Source organism: Lonchura striata, chromosome 5, assembly GCF_046129695.1.
Source record: "Lonchura striata isolate bLonStr1 chromosome 5, bLonStr1.mat, whole genome shotgun sequence".
Lineage (NCBI taxonomy): Eukaryota > Metazoa > Chordata > Aves > Passeriformes > Estrildidae > Lonchura > Lonchura striata.
In genome coordinates, this window is record NC_134607.1 from 73126524 (window position 1) to 73145653 (window position 19130).

The 19130-nt window shown below is 63.0% G+C and overlaps 2 protein-coding genes across 2 annotated transcripts in view; both read left to right on the forward strand.

Moving 5' to 3' along the window:
- FLNC (filamin C) overlaps positions 1-15110 on the forward strand; it is a 28380-nt gene extending 13270 nt beyond the window's left edge. The window contains exons 22-47 of the mRNA XM_021546970.2: positions 613-786; positions 1290-1452; positions 2123-2283; positions 2736-2903; positions 3343-3466; positions 3555-3711; positions 3883-4072; positions 4588-4611; positions 4709-4956; positions 5647-5734; positions 5819-5959; positions 6150-6278; positions 6406-6579; positions 7154-7315; positions 7618-7821; positions 8527-8679; positions 8778-8900; positions 9644-9904; positions 11144-11413; positions 11825-11962; positions 12261-12376; positions 12771-12900; positions 13270-13446; positions 13644-13862; positions 14336-14545; positions 14872-15110. Of these exons, the coding sequence (XP_021402645.1) occupies positions 613-786; positions 1290-1452; positions 2123-2283; positions 2736-2903; positions 3343-3466; positions 3555-3711; positions 3883-4072; positions 4588-4611; positions 4709-4956; positions 5647-5734; positions 5819-5959; positions 6150-6278; positions 6406-6579; positions 7154-7315; positions 7618-7821; positions 8527-8679; positions 8778-8900; positions 9644-9904; positions 11144-11413; positions 11825-11962; positions 12261-12376; positions 12771-12900; positions 13270-13446; positions 13644-13862; positions 14336-14545; positions 14872-15059 (4292 nt within the window). The 3' untranslated portion in view covers positions 15060-15110. The remainder of the gene's footprint in view (positions 1-612; positions 787-1289; positions 1453-2122; positions 2284-2735; positions 2904-3342; positions 3467-3554; positions 3712-3882; positions 4073-4587; positions 4612-4708; positions 4957-5646; positions 5735-5818; positions 5960-6149; positions 6279-6405; positions 6580-7153; positions 7316-7617; positions 7822-8526; positions 8680-8777; positions 8901-9643; positions 9905-11143; positions 11414-11824; positions 11963-12260; positions 12377-12770; positions 12901-13269; positions 13447-13643; positions 13863-14335; positions 14546-14871) is intronic.
- Positions 15111-16305: 1195 nt separating this feature from the next.
- ATP6V1F (ATPase H+ transporting V1 subunit F) lies at positions 16306-17319 on the forward strand. Its single transcript, XM_021546962.2, has 2 exons — positions 16306-16610; positions 16908-17319. Exons 1-2 carry the CDS (start codon positions 16453-16455, stop codon positions 17107-17109), a joined length of 360 nt encoding a protein of 119 aa, XP_021402637.1. The 5' UTR covers positions 16306-16452; the 3' UTR covers positions 17110-17319.
- The last annotated feature ends 1811 nt before the right edge of the window (positions 17320-19130 follow it).

Sequence of the window (19130 nt, forward strand, 5' to 3'; positions counted from 1 at the left end):
GGCGCCTCTTTCCCCTGGGTGGGGATCTCCTTCTCCCCAGGGGCATCCCATCCCTGTGGGCATCTCTTCCTCCTGGGTACCTCTGTGGACACCACCACAGGCATCTCCCCTCTGTGAGCATCCCCACGGGCTCCCCATCCCTGAGGGTATCCCCTCTCTGTGGACATCCCTGCTCACAGGCATTCCAACCCCATGTGCACCCCATGGACAGCCCTTCTCACATGGGGGATTTCTGAACACCCTATGGACATGCCTCTGTGGGCACCTCCCCCGTGCACGGACAACCCCGTGGCTATGGTCGCTGCCATGGTCACCAATATCTCCTCCCCATGTCCATCCCCTCTAATGGGGGCTCTCCTGGGCACCCCACAGGCATCTCTCCTCCCCCTGTCCCCCTTGCCCCCACCACTACTCAGGAGTCCCTGTGGTTTCCCCCTCATTCCTGGGAGGAAGTTCTAGGGGTGCAGGGGGTGTGGGGTGGGACCCCAAGGGTGTGCCAGTTTCTCCCCTTGAAGCCCCTGTGTGTGCTGAGGGGGCCATGGGCTCTCAGAGGGTGCTGTAAGGGACCCTCAGGTGAGCTCTGGGCCCCCTTGACCCCCCTGTACCTCTCAGGAGTGCTTCGGGAGGTGGGCACAGAGTTCACGGTGGATGCGCGGGCACTGGCCCCCACCGGGGGACCCCACGTCCGGGCACGGGTGCTGAACCCCTCAGGGACCCCCATCGACACCTTCGTCACTGACCTTGGCGATGGCACCTACCGCGTGGAGTACACACCCTTCGAGGAGGGTGAGGGACCCCCACAAACCCCCTGGGAGGCCCAACACCCCCAGGGACCCCAAGGCCCTCTTGGAGAACACAGACACCCCCAGGGGACTCCCAAACCCCTAGGGACCCCCAACCCCCTGGGAAGCTCCAGGGACCATGAGCTCCAGGGACTCTGCTCCTACACCAGACTCCAACATCCCCCCAGGACCTCAAGTCCTGGCCAGGCACCCTCCATTCTTCATGAGGGACTTTCAGAGAGGGATCTTCCCATGCCATGTCCAAGCAGGGACCCCCTTCAATTCCCACTGGAGCCCCAGAACCAGGAACCCCCCAGACCACGGAGACATCCCCAAATCCCAACCAGGCACTCCCAGCCCCCCCCAAAAACCTCATTCAGGGATCTCCAAAATGCCCAAGACCTTTAAAACCCCACCTAGGGACCCCCAAAATCCCCTGAGAATCCCCATCCCAGAGACCCCTTGTGCCCCCTCCATGGGCAGTGTGTGATGGTGTCCCTGTCGCAGGGCTGCACCTGGTGGAGGTGACATACGATGATGTGGCAGTCCCCAAGAGCCCATTCCGTGTGGGGGTGGCTGAGGGCTGCGACCCCACACGCGTTCGGGCACATGGCCCTGGCCTGGAGGGCGGCCTGGTGGGCACGGCCAACCACTTCACCGTGGAGACCAGGTGGGCACTGACCCCCAACTCAATCCAGCCCTGCTCCCCAAAGGCCCCCAACCCCTGCCTTCCAAATCCCCTGCCCTAGCCGTATGCCACATCCACCCACCCCTCATGCTGTCCATGTTGGGGGGTTTGGGGTGGGCATGGCTCCCTGCTTCAGTGTGGAGACCAGGGGGGCACCAGCCCTGGGTCCCTCCATTCCCACACCCATGGATTCCTCCCCCAGAGATGTTACCTCCACCCCAGACTGCCAACCCAGTATCTCCATCCCCTGTCGTGGAGGTGCCACCACTATCCTCTTTCACCTGTGCCCTTCATGTGCATGTCCCGCCTCTATCCCATGTCACCAACCTGCCCCCTTTCATCCTATGCCACCGCTCTGGCACCTCCATATTCTGCCACAGAGGTCCCTTGCCCAGCTTGTTGCATCCTCTACCGCATGTGTCCTTTCCCATGGATGTACCACCTCCATCCCATGTCACCAAACAAGCATTTCCACTCCCTGCCATGAAAGCGCCATCTCCATCCCGTGTCACCAGGATGGCATCTTTGTCCCCTTGCCATGGAGGTGCCACCTCTGCCAGGGAGGTGGCACCTCCATCTCCCCACCACGGCAGTTGTTCCCCCTGGCCCCACCATGCCTGTGTCACCTCTCTGAGTGGTGGCGTGTCCCCAGGGGTGCGGGCACTGGGGGGCTGGGCCTGGCCATCGAGGGTCCCTCAGAGGCGAAGATGTCCTGCAAGGACAACAAGGACGGGAGCTGTGCAGTGGAGTATGTCCCCTTCACGCCTGGTGACTACGACGTCAACATCACCTTCGGCGGCCACCCCATCCCTGGTGCGAGGGGACACAGGGACGGGGGTTGGGGGAGGTGTCCTGATTGTCATCTGTTGGTCACAGGGCTTCACTGTGGTGACGCCACCCAGGGCGGCCCCACAGCCAAGCTGTCCCCTGCCTGTGCTGTCCCCATGGCCATGGCTTCGGTACCCCCATGGCCACACTGACCGATGGTCGTGTTGTCCTCATGGCTCACGTTGAGCCCAAGGCCACATTGGCCTTATGAGCACACTGGCTCCACAAATTATCTGTGCACGTGATGGACACGCCAACTCTATGGCCACACTGTCCCTGTGCCCCTGTTGACCTCATGGCCATGTTGACCTTGTCCTCATGCTGATCCCATCCCCACACTGACCCCACACTCACATTGGCAGTGGCCACACTGCCCCATCCCCCCCTACCCTGCCCCATGCTGCCTCCCTCACGTGCTGACCCCCTTCTCCACACAGGGAGCCCGTTCCGGGTGCGAGTGCGGGATGCTGTGGATGCCTCAAAGGTGACGTGCTCAGGGCCAGGGCTGGGACCCAGTGTCCGTGCACGGCTGCCCCAGAGCTTCACCGTGGACGTCAGTGCCACGGGACGTGCAGCCCTTGACGTGACGCTGCTGGGGCCCACTGGTAGGTGGGGACATGGGGAGCAGGGGGGCCTGTGTCTTGTGGGGTGTCCTGACCTCTGGGGTGTCTTGCCTCTTCAATGTCCTACTCCATAGGATGTCCTGGCCCTTGGATCCCAGGTCTATAGAGAGTCCTGCCCCCTGGGGTGTCCTGACTCATGGGTTGTCTAGCACCATGGATGCCCTGTTCCATAGGGTGTCCTGCCTCACAGTGTCCCCTCTTATATAGGGTGTCCTACCTATGGACGTCCTGCTCCATAGGGTGTCCTACCCCACAGGATGTCCAGCCCCATGAATGCCCTTCTTCATAGAGTGTCCTACCCTTTGGGGCGCCTTCCAGGGAGGTTGTGTCCTCCATGCTGCTCTGTGCCCACCATGTCCTCCTGTCCCAAGTGTCCTCCTGACTCACATGTCCCCACCCCACATGTCCCACTGCCCCACAGGGCTGCTGGAGCCAGTGGAGATCCGAGACAATGGTGATGGCACCCACAAGGTCACCTACACCCCAGCCACTGACGGGCCCTACACCGTGTCTGTCAAGTACGGGGGGCAGGAGGTGCCACGCAGGTGAGACCTCACCTCGGCTGGCAGAGTGGGACAGGATCCCACACAGCCTGGAGATCCCAGCACTTTTCTGACTTCCTGCTTCCCCCAGCCCCTTCAAGGTCACGGCGCTGCCCACCCACGATGCCAGCAAGGTGCGGGCGAGCGGCCCTGGGCTGAGTGCCGGAGGGATCCCTGCCAGCCTCCCGGTGGAATTCACCATTGACGCCCGCGACGCTGGCGAGGGACTGCTCACGGTGCAGATCCTGGTCAGTGTGTGAGGGGGAAACGTGGGGGAGTGTGAGGGTTGTGGCTGGGCACACTGAGGATGGGTGAAGGGCTGCTCACAGTCCAGATCCCGGTCAGTGCAGGGGGAGTCATGGGGTGCTGAGCCCCACAGGGTGCCCCCAGTACAGGGCACTGATGGGGGCTGCCTGCAGGACCCTGAGGGACAGCCCAAGAAGGCGTCAATCCGGGACAACGGGGACGGCACCTACACAGTGTCCTATGTGCCCGACGTGCCGGGGCGCTACACCAGCACTGTCAAGTACGGGGGTGATGAGATCCCTGCGTCACCCTTCCGGGTCCTTGCCGTGCCTTCTGGCGATGCCAGCAAGTGCCTTGTCACAGGTGGGGCTGCCCCCCAGTGTCCTTATGCTGACCTATGTCATCCCCTTGCTGGCCTCTGGCATCCCCTTGCTGGCCTCTGGCATCCCCTCGCTGACCCACAGCATCCCCTCACTGCCCCACGATGTCCCCTCGCTGCCCCACTGCACCCCTCCCTGCCCCACAGTGTTCCTCCTGCCCCACAGCATCCCCTCCTGCCCCACAGCATCCCCTCCTGCCCCACAACATCCATATGCTGACCCACAGTGTCCCCCTGCTGTCCCACAGCACCCACCCCAGACACCCCTGCCTTACCCCCCACCACCCCATGGCTGCCCCCAGCACACCCACTGCCCCACTGCTGCCCCTCAGCACCCCTCCCACCACCCCCAGACCTACCCCATGGCATAGTGGGGATGAGTGGGTGTCCCCAGGACAGGATGTGCTGGCCCCTGGAGCCCCCCGGCCCCCTCGGCACCCCTGGCCCCCCAACCAGCCCCCCAACCCCTTCTCACCGCTCTCCCTGGTCTTTCTTGCAGTATCCATTGGGGGCCATGGACTGGGTAAGTGGTGCCAGGGGGGCAGTTGGGGGGCTGGGAGGAGGCAGTTGGGGAATAGGTTTGGAGTCCCCCCATGGCCCTGACCCCAGCCTCCCCTCAGGTGCCTGCCTGGGCCCCACAATCCAGATCGGGGAGGAGACGGTGATCACGGTGGATGCAAAGGCAGCGGGACAAGGCAAGGTCACCTGCAAGGTGTCAACGCCTGATGGTGCTGAACTGGATGTGGATGTGGTGGAAAACCACGATGGCACTTTTGACATCTTCTACACCGCACCTGAGCCTGGCAAATACGTCATCACCATCCGCTTTGGCGGGGAGCACGTCCCTAACAGCCCCTTCCATGTCATGGTGGGTGGGGCACTGGGGGGAGGGGGGCACTGTGAGTCTGGGGGGGTTGTGATGAGCACCACGGGTCAGATTTTGGGAGACCATGGTGTGGGCAGCATGGAACTGGAAGATCATGGTGGGTGCCATGAGGAGAGAGTTGGGGCTATGATGGGCATCGTGGGGTCAGATGATCATGGTGGGTACTGTGGGGCAGACAGGTGGGGCCATGGGGTTGGGAAATAGTGGTGGATGCAAGGGGCAAAGAGTCAAGGGCAGAATGGACACCATGGGACAGATTTGGAACACCAGGGTGACACCATGGAGTAGGGAAACCATGGTGGGGTTGAAATATCATGGTAGGCACCAACAGACAGAGGACTGGGGCCGTGGTCGACACCGAGGGAGAGAGAGTTGAGTCAGTCAGTGTGGCATTGCAAGAGCACAATGGGCACTGCAGGGTCGGGTGACCATGATGGGAGTTATGGAGGGGCAGTGTTGGCCCAATGGTGGCCATCATGGAGCTGAGAGAGTTGGGAGACCATGGTGGGCACTGTGGGGCTGGATGACCATGGGGGGCACTGTTGGGCCAGGGTTGTGATGGTGGGGGTTGGGATCGTGGTGGACACCATGAGCTCTGGAGATCATGAGGATCATCACAGGGCTGGGAGTCTACCATTAGGTTCTTACCCTTCCTCTCTGCCCCACTATCAGGCCACGGAGGAGCCCCCAGCCACCACCGAGAACCTCCGGCCCTTTAACCTCGTCATCCCCTTCACGGTGCAGAAGGGTGAGATCACAGGTACAGCACAGGGTTGTGGGCACAGGGCCACCCCTTCAGGCACCAGCGCCCCTCTTGGTGCCCCTACTGACAAAATACCCCCAGGTGAGGTGCGGATGCCCTCGGGGAAGACAGCGCGGCCCAACATCACTGACAACAAGGACGGGACGGTGACAGTGCACTATGCCCCCTCCGAGAAGGGGCTGCATGAGATGGACATTCGCTATGATGGCAACCACATTCCTGGTGAGCCACTGCAGGGCGCTGGGAGCCACTGGGAGGTGGCTGAGGAAGGTTGATATAGCAATGCCCTGGTTGGACTCCTGTGGGTCAGGCACACACCATGGTGTGGAATGTCTCTGTGGGGTCCGTGGTTGGTCATCCTTGGGTTGGAGTGTCCTCATGGGTCTCTGACCATTGTCCCTTGTGTCCCCAGGGAGTCCCCTCCAGTTCTACGTGGATGCCATCAACCCACGCCACGTCAGTGCCTATGGGCCTGGGCTGAGCCATGGGATGGTCAACAAGCCATGCACATTCACCATTGTCACCAAGGACGCTGGCGAGGGTGAGTGATGGCCAAGGAGGGATGGGAGGTCAGGGGGACTCCCCCAGTGCCATCAGGAGGGACTGGAGACCCCTGTTACCTCCTGACACCCCTTGTCCGGTGCCTTCTGACAACCCCTGTGCTCCAGGTGGGCTGTCGCTGGCAGTCGAAGGTCCCTCCAAGGCGGAGATTACCTGCCAGGACAACAAGGACGGGACATGCACCGTGTCCTACCTGCCCACAGCCCCTGGCGACTACAGCATCATTGTGCGCTTTGATGACAAACACATCCCGGGCAGCCCCTTCACTGCCAAGATCACTGGTGAGACAGGCTGGGGGGCACAGTGGGGTCTGGGGGGGTTCTGGGGATTCCTGGGGGCTCCACGTGGCCATGGGGGCACTGGTTGGCCAGGGAGACATCTATGGAGTCATGGCCATGAGGGCACCTGCGAGGTTGTGGGGGCACTTGTATGAACATGGAGGCACCTGTGGGTCACGGAGGCCATAGCATAGTCATGGGGACAGCTGTGGGGTAATGGGCACACTTGCCCCATGGCCATTGGGACACCTGTGGTGTCTCTTGTCCATCCCTGGCCACCAGGATCCCCCCTCCCATGGCCTTGGGGCCACTGTGAAACCTTGGAGACCCAACCCATGGCCATGGGGATGTCATAGAGTTTGAGGACCCCATCACAAGGCCATGTAGACCTTGTGGGGACTCTATCCATGGAGGATGCTATTCACACATCTTTGGGTGACCCCTGATTCTGAGGACTCTCTCCATATATCCAATGGGACCTTGTGGGGCTTTGGGAATATCATTCCATCACCATTGGGATCCTATTCATCTTGTTGCCCACCTTGGGCTGATGTCCCTGCTGATGGCATCTCTGCAGGGGATGACTCCATGCGCACGTCCCAGCTCAATGTGGGCACCTCAACTGATGTGTCACTGAAGATCGCAGAGACAGACCTGAGCCTGTTGGCGGCTACCATCCGCGCGCCCTCGGGCAACGAGGAGCCATGCCTGCTCAAGCGGCTGCCCAACCGCCACATCGGTGTGCAGGGGCAAGGGGACACCATGGGGGCACAGGGACAGATGTGGGCACAGGAGAACTGGCACGTGGGCACATGAGAGGAGGATGTGGGACCTGGGGACTTGTTGGGACAGGGAACAGTGGGGCTATGGGGTCACAGGGATGGGTGGCCTTGTGGCATTGGGTCAGCACGGGGTTGGTGGCCATGGTCAGGGGACTTGGATGCTGACCAGGGGCTGATGGAGGTGGCTGGGGGATGGGGATGGTACATGAGTGGTGGCCAAGTCTGGTGGTGGTGTGTGTGACCACTGTGTCCTCCCCAGGCATCTCATTCACACCCAAGGAGGTGGGCGAGCACGTGGTGAGTGTGCGGAAGAGCGGGCAGCATGTCACCAACAGCCCCTTCAAGATCCTGGTGGGACAGTCAGAGATTGGCGATGCTGGCCGGGTCAAGGTGTGGGGCCAGGGACTTCTGGAGGGCCACACCTTTGAGGTGGCTGAGTTCATCGTGGACACACGCAGTGCTGGTGAGGACATGGTGGGGAATGGCCATGGGGGAGGAGGTAGCCATGGCTAAGAGCAGGATGGGGTGATGGCCATGACCGTGAGAAGGTTATGGCCACCCAAGGATGAGATGGTTGTGGCCACCCAAGGATGAGATGGTGGCCATGGTTATTGCTGTGGTGTACTAAGGCCACATGTGATGTTGGCCAAGGCTACATGTGGCCAGGAAGGATGGTGGCAATGGCCATGGCCAAGGCAGGATGGTCCCTGTGGCTGTGGTTGGATGGTGGCTGTGGTGGTGATGTGGCCATAACCGGGATGATTTGATGACTATGGCCATGCTACAGGTGTGGCCAGCACAGGATGAGGTGGTGGCTATGCTGTGACCTTCATCTGAATGGAATGGTGACCATGGCTGTGGCATGGCCAATGCCCAGGTGAAATGTGGCTTAAGGCCATGCCATGGCTGTGGCCAACACAGGATGGGGTGGTGGCCATGATTATGGGCATGGTATGACCATGGCCAGGATAGTGTGGTGGCCATGTCCATGGTGCAGCCAAGAGGGTGATGCTGTGGTGACCCTGGCATGGCCATGGCCAGGATGGGGGTGATGGCTGGGATTGGGTGGTGACCATGGACAGTTTGGGCTTGTGGCCTTGGTGTGACCATGACCAGAGCAGGACAGCCTCCGCGGGACACCTCTGATCATGTCCCCATGGCTACCCAGGTTATGGTGGACTGGGTCTGTCCATTGAGGGCCCCAGCAAGGTGGACATAAACTGTGAGGACATGGAGGATGGCACCTGCAAAGTCACCTACTGCCCCACCGAGCCCGGCAACTACATAATCAACATCAAATTTGCTGACAAACATGTCCCAGGTGGGCTGGGGGAAACATGGGGGACAGAGGGTTGTGGTGGGGAGGGGTGCTAGGACCCCCAGGGGGTGACAGGTCCCTGAGGTAACTGTCTCCCACAGGGAGCCCCTTCACAGTGAAGGTGACGGGTGAGGGGCGGATGAAGGAGAGCATCACGCGTCGGCGGCAGGCGCCCTCCATTGCCACTGTTGGCAGCACCTGCGACCTCAACCTTAAGATCCCAGGTAAGGTTGGCCTTCCTCCTCCTTCTCCTCCTCCTTCTTCTCCTCCTCCTACCCCCTCCTCCTTCCACCCTCCCTCCTTCTCATCCTCCTTCTCCTCTTCTTCCTCTTCCTTCTCCTCATCTTTCATCCTCCATCGTTCTCCTCTTCATCCTCCTCTCTTCCTCCTCTTCTTCCTTCTCCATTCTAATCTTCCTCCTCCTGCTCTGTGGGCCATGGGGATGGAGACACATCTCAGCCACTCCAGCTCTGATTTCTTCTTCCTTCCTCTTTCTCTCCCCTCCGTGCGTCTGTGTCCATGTCTGTGTCCCTCTGTGCGTCTGTGCCTGTGTCCTTGCGTCCCACTGTGCATGCCACCACGCACTGATACCTCCATCCACATGTCTGTGTGTCCATTCACACCTATCCACGTGTCCATCTCTGGCTTCATCCACCTTGGCTCCATCCCTCCCTGCACTGTTCTCTGCTTCCAACCCTGTGACCACCCATGTCTCCACACATCACGATTCCATCATCCCTGTGTCCATCCTTGTCTCCACCCCTCCATGTCTCCACTCATCCACGTCTCCTCCCATCACTACATCCGTCCCTCTGTCCACTCATGCCCATGTCTATCCATATCCTCCTGTGTCCCCATGACCCCTCTGTGCACCCTTCTGCTCCCCCTCCATGCTCACCCCCTGCGGTCCCCACGTGTCCCCATGTGTCCGCACTGTCCCTCTTTGTCCCTGTGGGGTGTTCCCCAGGGAACTGGTTCCAGATGGTGTCGGCGCAGGAGCGGCTGACGCGCACGTTCACGCGCAGCAGCCACACGTACACGCGCACGGAGCGCACTGAGATCAGCAAGACGCGTGGCGGGGAGACCACGCGCGAGGTGCACGTGGAGGAATCGACCCGCGTGGGTGGCGCCTTCCCCCGCGCGCCCCCGGAGCCCTTCGGTGCCTTCGGGGCCTTTGGGACCCGCGAGGGCATCGGCGCCTTCGCAGCCCCTGCGCGCGCACACGAGGGTGCGTCCTGCACCAGGGGTGTTCGGGGGCTGTGCATGGGCACGTGCAGCAAAGTGGGACTGCAGAAGAGCTGCGTGTGCATGAGGGGCAAGTGTGCACGAGGGCTGGGTGTGCATGAGGGGAGTGTGAGCGCAGGGAAGTGTGTTTGCACAAGGACTGGGTGCACCGGAGCAGCGGTGTGTGTTTGCACAGGGCTGTGATTGCACAAGGACTGGGTGTGCATGGAAGTAGACTTGCATGAGAGCTGGGCACACTTGCCACGGGAGTGCCCTTGCACAGGGCTGTGTGCCCAGGACACACCTGGGACAGACCCCCTGGCACACGTGTGGGGGCTGCTGTGCTGATGGGGGATGCCGTCCACACGGGGATGTGCAGAGGTGGGCACAGCTCTGGCTCTTTGCACAGGCAGGCCTACACCTGTTTACGGGGTGTGTGCGCGCAGCCCAGAGGGCTGTGGGTCCCCTCGGCACGGCTGTGCAGTCTCACAAGGGCATGTGCATGCGTAAGCACACGTGTGTGTGCGAGTGTGTGCGTGTGCACGCTGGCAAGTGCACGTGTCCTGTGCATGAGGGGATGTGCTTGTGGGATGGGGTGCACCCCATGGGCTCTGGTGGGTGTTGGGATGTCAGGGAACACTGGCGGCAGGGTGGTGCAATGACAGTGACAAGGGTGCCCTAGTGGTGGGGCAGCAGGGCGCTAGTGTGCCAGGGAGCCCTTGGGACAATGGTGAGAAGATGATGGGGCAATGGCATGTCCCAGTGCCCTGGTATCAGAGTGACAGGATGTTAGGGTGACAGGATGCAGGGGTGCTGTGGTGCCAGGGTGATGGCTTGATGGGGTGACAGGGTGCCATGGTGACAGGATGACAGGGTACTCCAGTAACAGGTACTGGGGTGCCATAGTGACATGGTGATAAGGAAATAGGGTGCAGAGGGGCTGGGGTGCAAGGGTACCCAGGTTACAGGATGATGGAGCGATGTGGTGACAAGGTGGCCTGGTGACAGGGTGACAATGTGCCATATAGCCATGGGGTGCTGAGGTGCCACAGTGGCACAGTGGAGGGGTGAGTGACAATGGGGTGATGTTGGAGTGCCCAGGCGCCTTCAGGGTGACAAGGTGTGTGCCTGCAGGTGAGGCGATGGTGCAGGAGCTGGGATGCCATAGCAATAGGGTGTTGGGGTGCCGCTGGGGTGCCGATGGGTGTCGGGGTGCTCACGGTGACGTGGTGCATGCCTGCAGGTGAGGCGTCAGCGCAGGAGCTGTCGGCGCAGGTGCTGAGCCCGTCGGGGCAGCGGCGCGAGGCCGAGGTGGTGCCGGGGGGCGCGGGGGTGTACAGCGTGCGCTTCGTGCCCCAGGAGACAGGCGCCCACACCGTCAGCGTCAAGTTCCGGGGGCAGCACGTGCCCGGGAGCCCCTTCCAGTTCACCGTGGGGCCCCTGGGTGAGGGTGGCGCCCACAAAGTGCGCGCGGGGGGCACCGGGCTGCAGCGCGCTGTGGCCGGCACGCCAGGTACGGGGGGGTCTGCCAGCTATGGGGCATGTTGGGGGCCTGGGGGTGACTGGGGGTGTCATGGGTGTGTGGGTGTGATGGGGATGTGGGGGCAATGAGGGATGGGTGCTCTTGGGGGGATGTATCTGGGGTCTGGGTGCTGTTGGGGGTGTGGGTGGCAATGGGGGGTAGGTGCTATGTGTGTTTGGGGTGTTGGTGAAATTTGGGGGCTCTGGGTGCTGTGAGGGGGGATTTGGGTACAGCTGAGTGTGGGGGCAATGGGGGGTGTTATAGGTGCTCTGTGTTCCATGGGTGGGATGTGGGTTCTGTGGGGGTGTCTGGGTACCATGGGGAGGAGGGTGCAGGTCTGTGCTGGCTGTCGCCATCCTGGGGTGCCACTGAGGGCCAGGGTGACCCCGGTGACCCCCCCAGCTGAGTTCAGCATCTGGACACGTGAGGCGGGCGCGGGGGGACTCTCCATTGCTGTCGAGGGGCCCAGCAAAGCCGAGATCTCCTTTGAGGACCGCAAGGACGGCTCCTGTGGCGTCTCCTACCTGGTGCAGGAGCCAGGTGAGGGGAAGCTGTACCCCAACACCTCCAACCACCCCTAACATGCCCCAGGGTGCTCAGCCTGAGGCTGGGGCCACAGGACCCTCATATGAGGAGGGACCCACATGCAAATGTAGCCCAAATTAAGGATGTCCCCATGGGAGGACGTCCCCAAAGGAAGGTGTCTGCACAGGTGCCCCCAAGGGAGGGTGTCTCCATGAGTAGTGTCTCTGTGCATGCGTGTCCCCACATAAGAGGGTTCCCAAGGGAAGGTGTCCCTGTGTGGGGGCTCCCTGCCTGACTGTCCCCTGTCCCCCAGGTGACTACGAGGTGTCCATCAAGTTCAACGAGGAGCACATCCCTGACAGCCCCTTCATTGTCCCTGTCGCCTCCCACTCCGATGATGCCCGACGCCTCACTGTCACCAGCCTGCAGGTACTGGGGACAGCCCCTGTGAAACCCTGGGGCACCCCTGGGCTCACAGATGCCCCTTGGATCCCCAGATCACTCTTGGGCTGTGCTGAGCCCCAACTGCACTCTTGGGATGCCCACTGTGTGCCACCTTTGGGTCTCCTGTTGCACCCTTGGACCCTCTGAGGCCACTTCTCCCTCCCTCATGTCACCCCTAGATCACCTTTATGTCCCTCTGTGCCAGCCTTGATGTCCCTTGTATCACATTGCACCCCTGTGTCACCCTTGGTGCCCATGGTGTTCCCCCTGTCCCACTGCCCCCCGCCATGTCCCCCCATTCCCTGGAGTGAACCAGCTGGCATCATTCACAATATCCCCCTGTCCCCCCGTCCCTGATGCCACTGTGGCCTGCCCACAGGAGACAGTGGCAGTGAACCAGCCAGCATCTTTCGCGGTGCAGCTGAACGGGGCACGCGGCGTCATCGACGCCAAAGTGCACACGCCTGCAGGGGTGGTGGAGGAGTGCTACGTGTCCGAGCTGGACAGCGGTGAGGGGACACGGGGACACCACAGGGACCGTGGGGACAGCGGGTCTGCAGATGTGGGGTTGTGGGCACAGGGTACAGGACATGGGGACATGTGATGTGGGGACATGGGGCTGAGAACAGGAGGACATGGGGTATGGGGACAAAGTGACATGATGGCATCCCCCAGACTAGTACACACTGGAGTTCTTGCATGGGATGTGGAGACACAGGGATGTGGGGACATGGGACATGGGGACAGAGGACACAGAGGTATGGGGATGTGTCTTTGTCCCCCTGATATGCACTGGGGTTCCTGCTGTGCAGGAACAGGGTGTGGGGACATGGGGACACGGGGACATGGGGACACGGTGACATGTCTGTGTCCCCCAGACCGGTACGCCCTGGGGTTCCTGCCACGTGAGAACGGAGTGCACTCCATTGACCTGCGCTTCAATGGGCGCCACGTGCCCGGGAGCCCCTTCAACATCCGCGTGGGCGAGCAGAGCCAAGCCGGGGACCCTGGGCTCGTCACTGCCTTTGGGCCAGGCCTCGAGGGTGGCCGCACAGGTGACACTGCTGTGGAGACATGGACAGGGCTGTGGGAGTGGGGTGGGGAAAGAGACACAGCTGTGGTGGTGGCAGGAGAGACACGGCTGTGAAATGGTGATGGGGACAGAGCCATGATGGAGATGTGGCCATGGGTGATGACCACGACGGCATCCTGGTGTTCCCCCTATGATGCCATCCCCATGTCCATGTCCCAGGGGTGCCCTCAGAGTTCCTGGTGCAGACAGCCAATGCGGGGGCAGGAGCACTGGCTGTCACCATTGATGGCCCCTCCAAAGTGGAGCTGGACTGTACAGAGGTCCCTGAGGGCCACCGCGTCACCTACACCCCGATGGCTCCTGGCAACTACCTCATCTCCATCAAGTATGGGGGCCCCCACCACATCGTGGGGAGCCCCTTCAAGGCCAAGGTCACTGGTATGAACAGGGGGGACATGGGGATGGGAAGGGCCATGGGTATTGGGAGGGACGTGGGGATAGAGAGGAACATGGAACTAGCGGGGACATGGGAACTGAAGGGGACATGGGGACCACTGGGGCCACATCATGGGCAGCCCCTTCAGGGCCAAGGTCACTGGTACAGATGGGGTGTGGGCAGACACGGGGATGGGGGGCATGGATAAGGGAGACTGGGGGTGGAGAACATGGGGGTCCCCAGTATGAGATGACGAGGGGTCAGTGATGGGCATGACGGAGGTTTGCAGGAAGGCCACCCTATAGGACCAGGGTGACATGAGTGGGGGGTCCTGGGGGTGACATGGTGTAGGATCCCCAGGATGACATGATGGGGGTGCCAGGGGGAGGGGGGTTGTCCCTGGAAGATGCCCCCCCGCGCAGTGTGAAGGGGAGTCCCATGGTGGGGGCTGACCGTGACCCCTGGTACTCCCCAGGCCCACGGCTGTCGGGCGGACACAGTCTACACGAGACCTCGACAGTGCTGGTGGAGCCGGTGGTGAGGGCGGGCTCGCGGGGCCCCCCGGCCTTTGGGGGGCTCTCCAAGGCCCCGTCAGACGCTGGGCAAGTGGTGGCCCGGGGGCCAGGGCTGGCGGCCGCCCGCCTGGGCCACAAGAACCACTTCACCGTGGACTGCAGCAAGGCTGGTGAGGGCGCCGGGGGTCCAAGGATTGGGGTGGCTGAGGGGGGACCGGGTTGGAAGGGCAGATGGGGGCTTGGCGTGGCGGTCCAGGGGCTCCTAGGGGAGTCCTGTGGGGGCTTGGAGGAGAGGCAGTGGGTCTGCGAGGTGTTCAGGGAATTCCGGGGAGTCTTGAGAAAGGATGGGGCAGGTTAAAGGGGGGCCTGGGGGTCTTGGGAGGGGATGGGGTGGGTAAGGGGAAGAGTCTGGTGGAGGGTCTGGGGCGCAAGGGGGGAGGCTTGGGGTGACCCCGGGGTCTCACGCTTACGGTTCACCCTGCCCGCGTCCCCCCAGGTACAAACATGCTGCTGGTGGGGGTGCACGGCCCCAAGGCCCCGTGCGAGGAGGTGCACGTGAAGCACGAGGGGAACCGCGTGTACACGGTGACCTACAGTGTGCGGGAGCGCGGCGAGTACGTGCTGCTGCTGCGCTGGGGCGACCGCGACGTCCCGGGGAGCCCCTTCCGTGTCACTGCGGCCTGAGCCCCCGAGCCGGGGCAGCGGGCTGGCAATAAAGCGTTGGGAGAGGAACAATGTCCGAGTGATGGCCGGGACACTCACAGCGTGGGGCTGGAGCGAGCCAGGCTCCCGGAGCAGTCTGCTGGACACTAGCTCCAGGGCTGTCCTGAGCAAGACACCACATTTCTGGGGTGTGCAGAACAGCACAGAAGCCTTTGGGGGCGGCCCTGGGGGTCTGGGCCAGGATTGTGGGGCCCGAGGTGGGGGTCCAGAGCAGGACATCCCGGTCCTAGGGAGTGGGGGGGGATCCTGGGGGCTGCAGGATGGTATAATGAGGCCCCAGTGTGAGATGGTGGGGTCTGGAACAGAATACTGGAGATGGCCTGGGAGGGTCTGGAGCAGAATGCTGAGTCCTGAGGGGTCCAAGGGGATTCCATGGCAGAACAGCCTGGGGGTTTCAGGCGGTCCAAGGGGACTCCATGGCAGGACAGTCTGGGGATCTTGGGGGGTTCAAGGGGACTCATGGTAGGACAGCCTGGGGGTCTCGGGGGGTCCAAAGGCATTCCATGGCAGGATAGCCCGGGGGTCTTGGGGGTCCAAGGAGACTCCATGGCAGGACAGTCCAGGGGGTCTCAGGCAGTCCAAGGGGATTCCATGTTGGAACAGCCCGGGGGTCTCGGGGGTCCAAGGAGACTCCATGGCAGGACAGCCCGGGGGTCTCGGGGGGTCCAAGGAGACTCCATGGCAGGACAGCCCAGGGGGTCTCAGGCAGTCCAAGGGGATTCCATGTTGGAACAGCCCGGGGGTCTCGGGGGTCCAAGGAGACTCCATGGCAGGACAGCCCGGGGGTCTCGGGGGGTCCAAGGAGACTCCATGGCAGGACAGACCGGGGGTCTCAGGGGTTCAAGGGGACTCCATGGCAGGACAGCCCGGGGGTCTCGGGGGGTTCAAGGGGACTCCATGGCAGGACAGCCCGGGGGTCTCGGGGGTCCCTGCCAGTGTGCTCAGGGTTGCCTGCGGGGCCCGTGCCGTCTGCTAGAGGGCGCTGTGCAGGGTAGCGCAGCGTCCCCTGAAGGGCACGGCGCAGTGCGCATGCGCGCTTCGCGGGGCGGGGCCGGCGGAGGGGGTGGGGCGATGACACCGGGGGGCGGGGTCATCGGGGCGCGGCTCCTCCCACGGCGGCGGGCGGGGCCGGCGGCGTTGCCGGGCAGCGGCGGGCGGGGCGCTCCGGGGGCGGCGGCGGCGGAACCCGGAAGCGGCGGCGGGTCCCGGTCGGTCCCGGCGGGTCCCGGGCGGTCCCGGCCGGTGCCGAGCCCCACAGCCGCTCCCGGCGGCGCACCCCCAGCCCGCCGGCGCCCGGCAGCGGCTTTCCCGCGGTCCGTATCCCGGCGGATTCCGTTCCCAGCGGGCCCTGGGCATGGCGGGCCGTGGGAAGCTGATCGCGGTGATGGGCGACGAGGACACGGTGACCGGGTTTCTGCTGGGCGGCATCGGGGAGCTGGACAAGCACCGGCGGCCCAACTTCCTGGTGGTGGAGAAGGAAACCAGCCTGGCGGAGATCGAGGAGACGTTCCGGTGTGTGCGGGGAGGAAGGCGGCCCGAGGGCCCGGAGCGGGTCACTGAGGTTCGGGGTGCCGAGGGGTCCCTGGGTGGCCTTGTCCGTCCCAGTGGCTCTCTGAGGGGATCCAGGCGGGTTCTGGGCTCTGGCGGGTCACGGAGTTCCAGGAGGGGAGGCAGAGGCTGGCAGGATCGGGCCGGGGTGCCGGGAGTGTCCCGGGGTCGGGGCCCGAGGAGCCCGAGGAGCGTTCCCCCGCTGGGGCGCCCAGGGCGGTCGCTCCGTGCCCCTCACTCTCCCCTTTCTCCCCTTGGCAGGGGTTTCCTGGCGCGGGAGGACGTGGGCATGATCCTGATCTCGCAGGCGCTGGCGGAGCAGATCCGGCCGGCGGTCGCAGCCCACGCCCGGGCGCTGCCCGCGGTGCTCGAGATCCCCTCCAAGGACCACCCCTACGACCCGGCCCGGGACTCGGTGCTGCGCCGCGCCCGCGGGCTCTTCGCGCCTGACGAGCTGCGATAAAGCCCCCCGGACCCCCGGCCCTCCCCGCACTCCCCTAAATCCTCCCAGATCCCACGCTAAGCTCCCCCAGACAGTTCCCCGGTGCCTCCCGTGTGTGCAGGCCCCCGCGGCACGCCCGAACTGTCCCCTGTGCCCGTGGCCTCTCCGCACCCAGCCACGGGTGACGAGCACCCCCAGACAGCCCCCGCCACCTTCCCAGCACCCCCAAACCGTCCTCCACCGCTCCCCCGACTTCTTCATACTCGATGACTGTGGTAGCCCTCCCTGGTACCCCAAAACAGCCCCTGACACCCACGGGGTCACAAGCCAGGCCTGGGGGTCTCCACCTCAGGGAAACTCACCCAGGGGCCATTGTGCCCCATGCCTGGGGGTCCCCATCCCAAGAAATCCCCAGCCCATCCCAGGGTGCTGCTGGGGGGGTCCCTGGGTTTCCCAGGGTGTCCTTCGGGGTCTATGGTTGCTCCGTGGCTGTGAGGGTGACGCAAGGAACCTCGTGTGTCACTGAGGGTGCCTGGGGTGCCACAGGGGCCCTGAGGGTGACCCGTGACCATGTCTCAGCCGTGTCCCGTGATGGGGAAGTGCCACCACCGTATCCTGCTGAATCCTGCTGGGTCCTGCCTGTAGGCAGGGAGGGACACCAGGGTCAGGGAAAGGAACACCTCAAGGACACTGGGAGTTGTCACTGTGACCTTGTCACCATTCCCCCAGCTCCTCTCCAGCCTCCTCAGCCCCAGCAGAACCTGGGGAGAAGGTTATTTATTGTCCGCCCCAGTGCCCAAGTGTCATTTTGTCCTCATGTGTCTTCCTGACAATGTCCCCAACATGTGCTGACACCACTTATTGTCTGCTCTGCTCTGTGCTGTGGGTGATGGGACATGGCGGGGACAGAGATGGGGAGGATGTGGGACGTGCCACAGGGACATACAGTGGGGCACGGGGACAGAGATGTGGAGGGCTCAGAGCACAGGAGCACTCTTAGACCCCCCCATAACACCCACCCTCAGGGCGACAGCTGGGGTGAGCCCCCCACACCCCACAGGGCCTGAAGGGCATTGGTCTCAGGGCCCGGGGGCCCTGTGCACCCAGCCCTGTCCCCGTGTTTCTGTTCCCACCCTCCATGTCCCCATGGCTCCCCACTCCTCAGCAGCCGCTGCTGTGCCCCTGCAGACACGGGTGACACCTGGAGAGGGGTTGAGGGGGAACCCACCTTTCTGCAGGCCTGGGTGGTGCCCGTGCTGGGACAGGCAGTGGGGAATGGGCAAGGGTGGGCATGGATACAGCTGTCACAGATGTCCCACACACACACAGGTGCCACACACAGGTGTCTCACACACATTTATCACACAGAGAACCCCAGAACAGTGAGAGTGGGAAGGGCCCTCTGGTGATGATCCAGCTCAACTCCTGCCCAGGCAGGGTCACCTGGAGCAGGTGACACTTGTCCAGGTGGGTCAGGATGTCTCCATGGAGGGACACCCCGCACCCTCCTGGGCAGCTGTCCCAGGGCTTGGCCTTTCCATGATGCAGGGAAGTTGTGCCTCATGGTGAGCTCAGGACCTAACACCTCGTCCTGCTACTGGGCACCACGGGGCTGGGTCTGGCACCATCCCCATAACCTGGGGAGGTCTGGGGTTGGTGGGATCCCCTCAGATATTTGTATGGATTGGTGCAATCCCCTCAGGTAAGGGATTAGTGTGGACATGTGAGCAGCAGTCCAAAGCTCCACGTGGACTCAGGAGCCCTGGCAGCCTGTCAGGCACAGAGGGGACATTGCCAGGAGCAGGGGAAGATTGAAATGGCTCCAGGCAGCACAGGTGACCCAGAGCGTGGTGACTGGGGCAGGCAAATGGGACATGGAGCAGCAGGACATGGCGTGGCAGCTCAAGCAGCAGGATTTGTTGGAGGGCACAGCTCCTGACTGGTGAGCTCCCTTCAGGTGGGTATTGGTTTTTTCCGTTGTCCAACTTGATTAGACCCAGCAGCAGTTCACACACTGACAAAAGGCATTGCTGGCAGGAGCA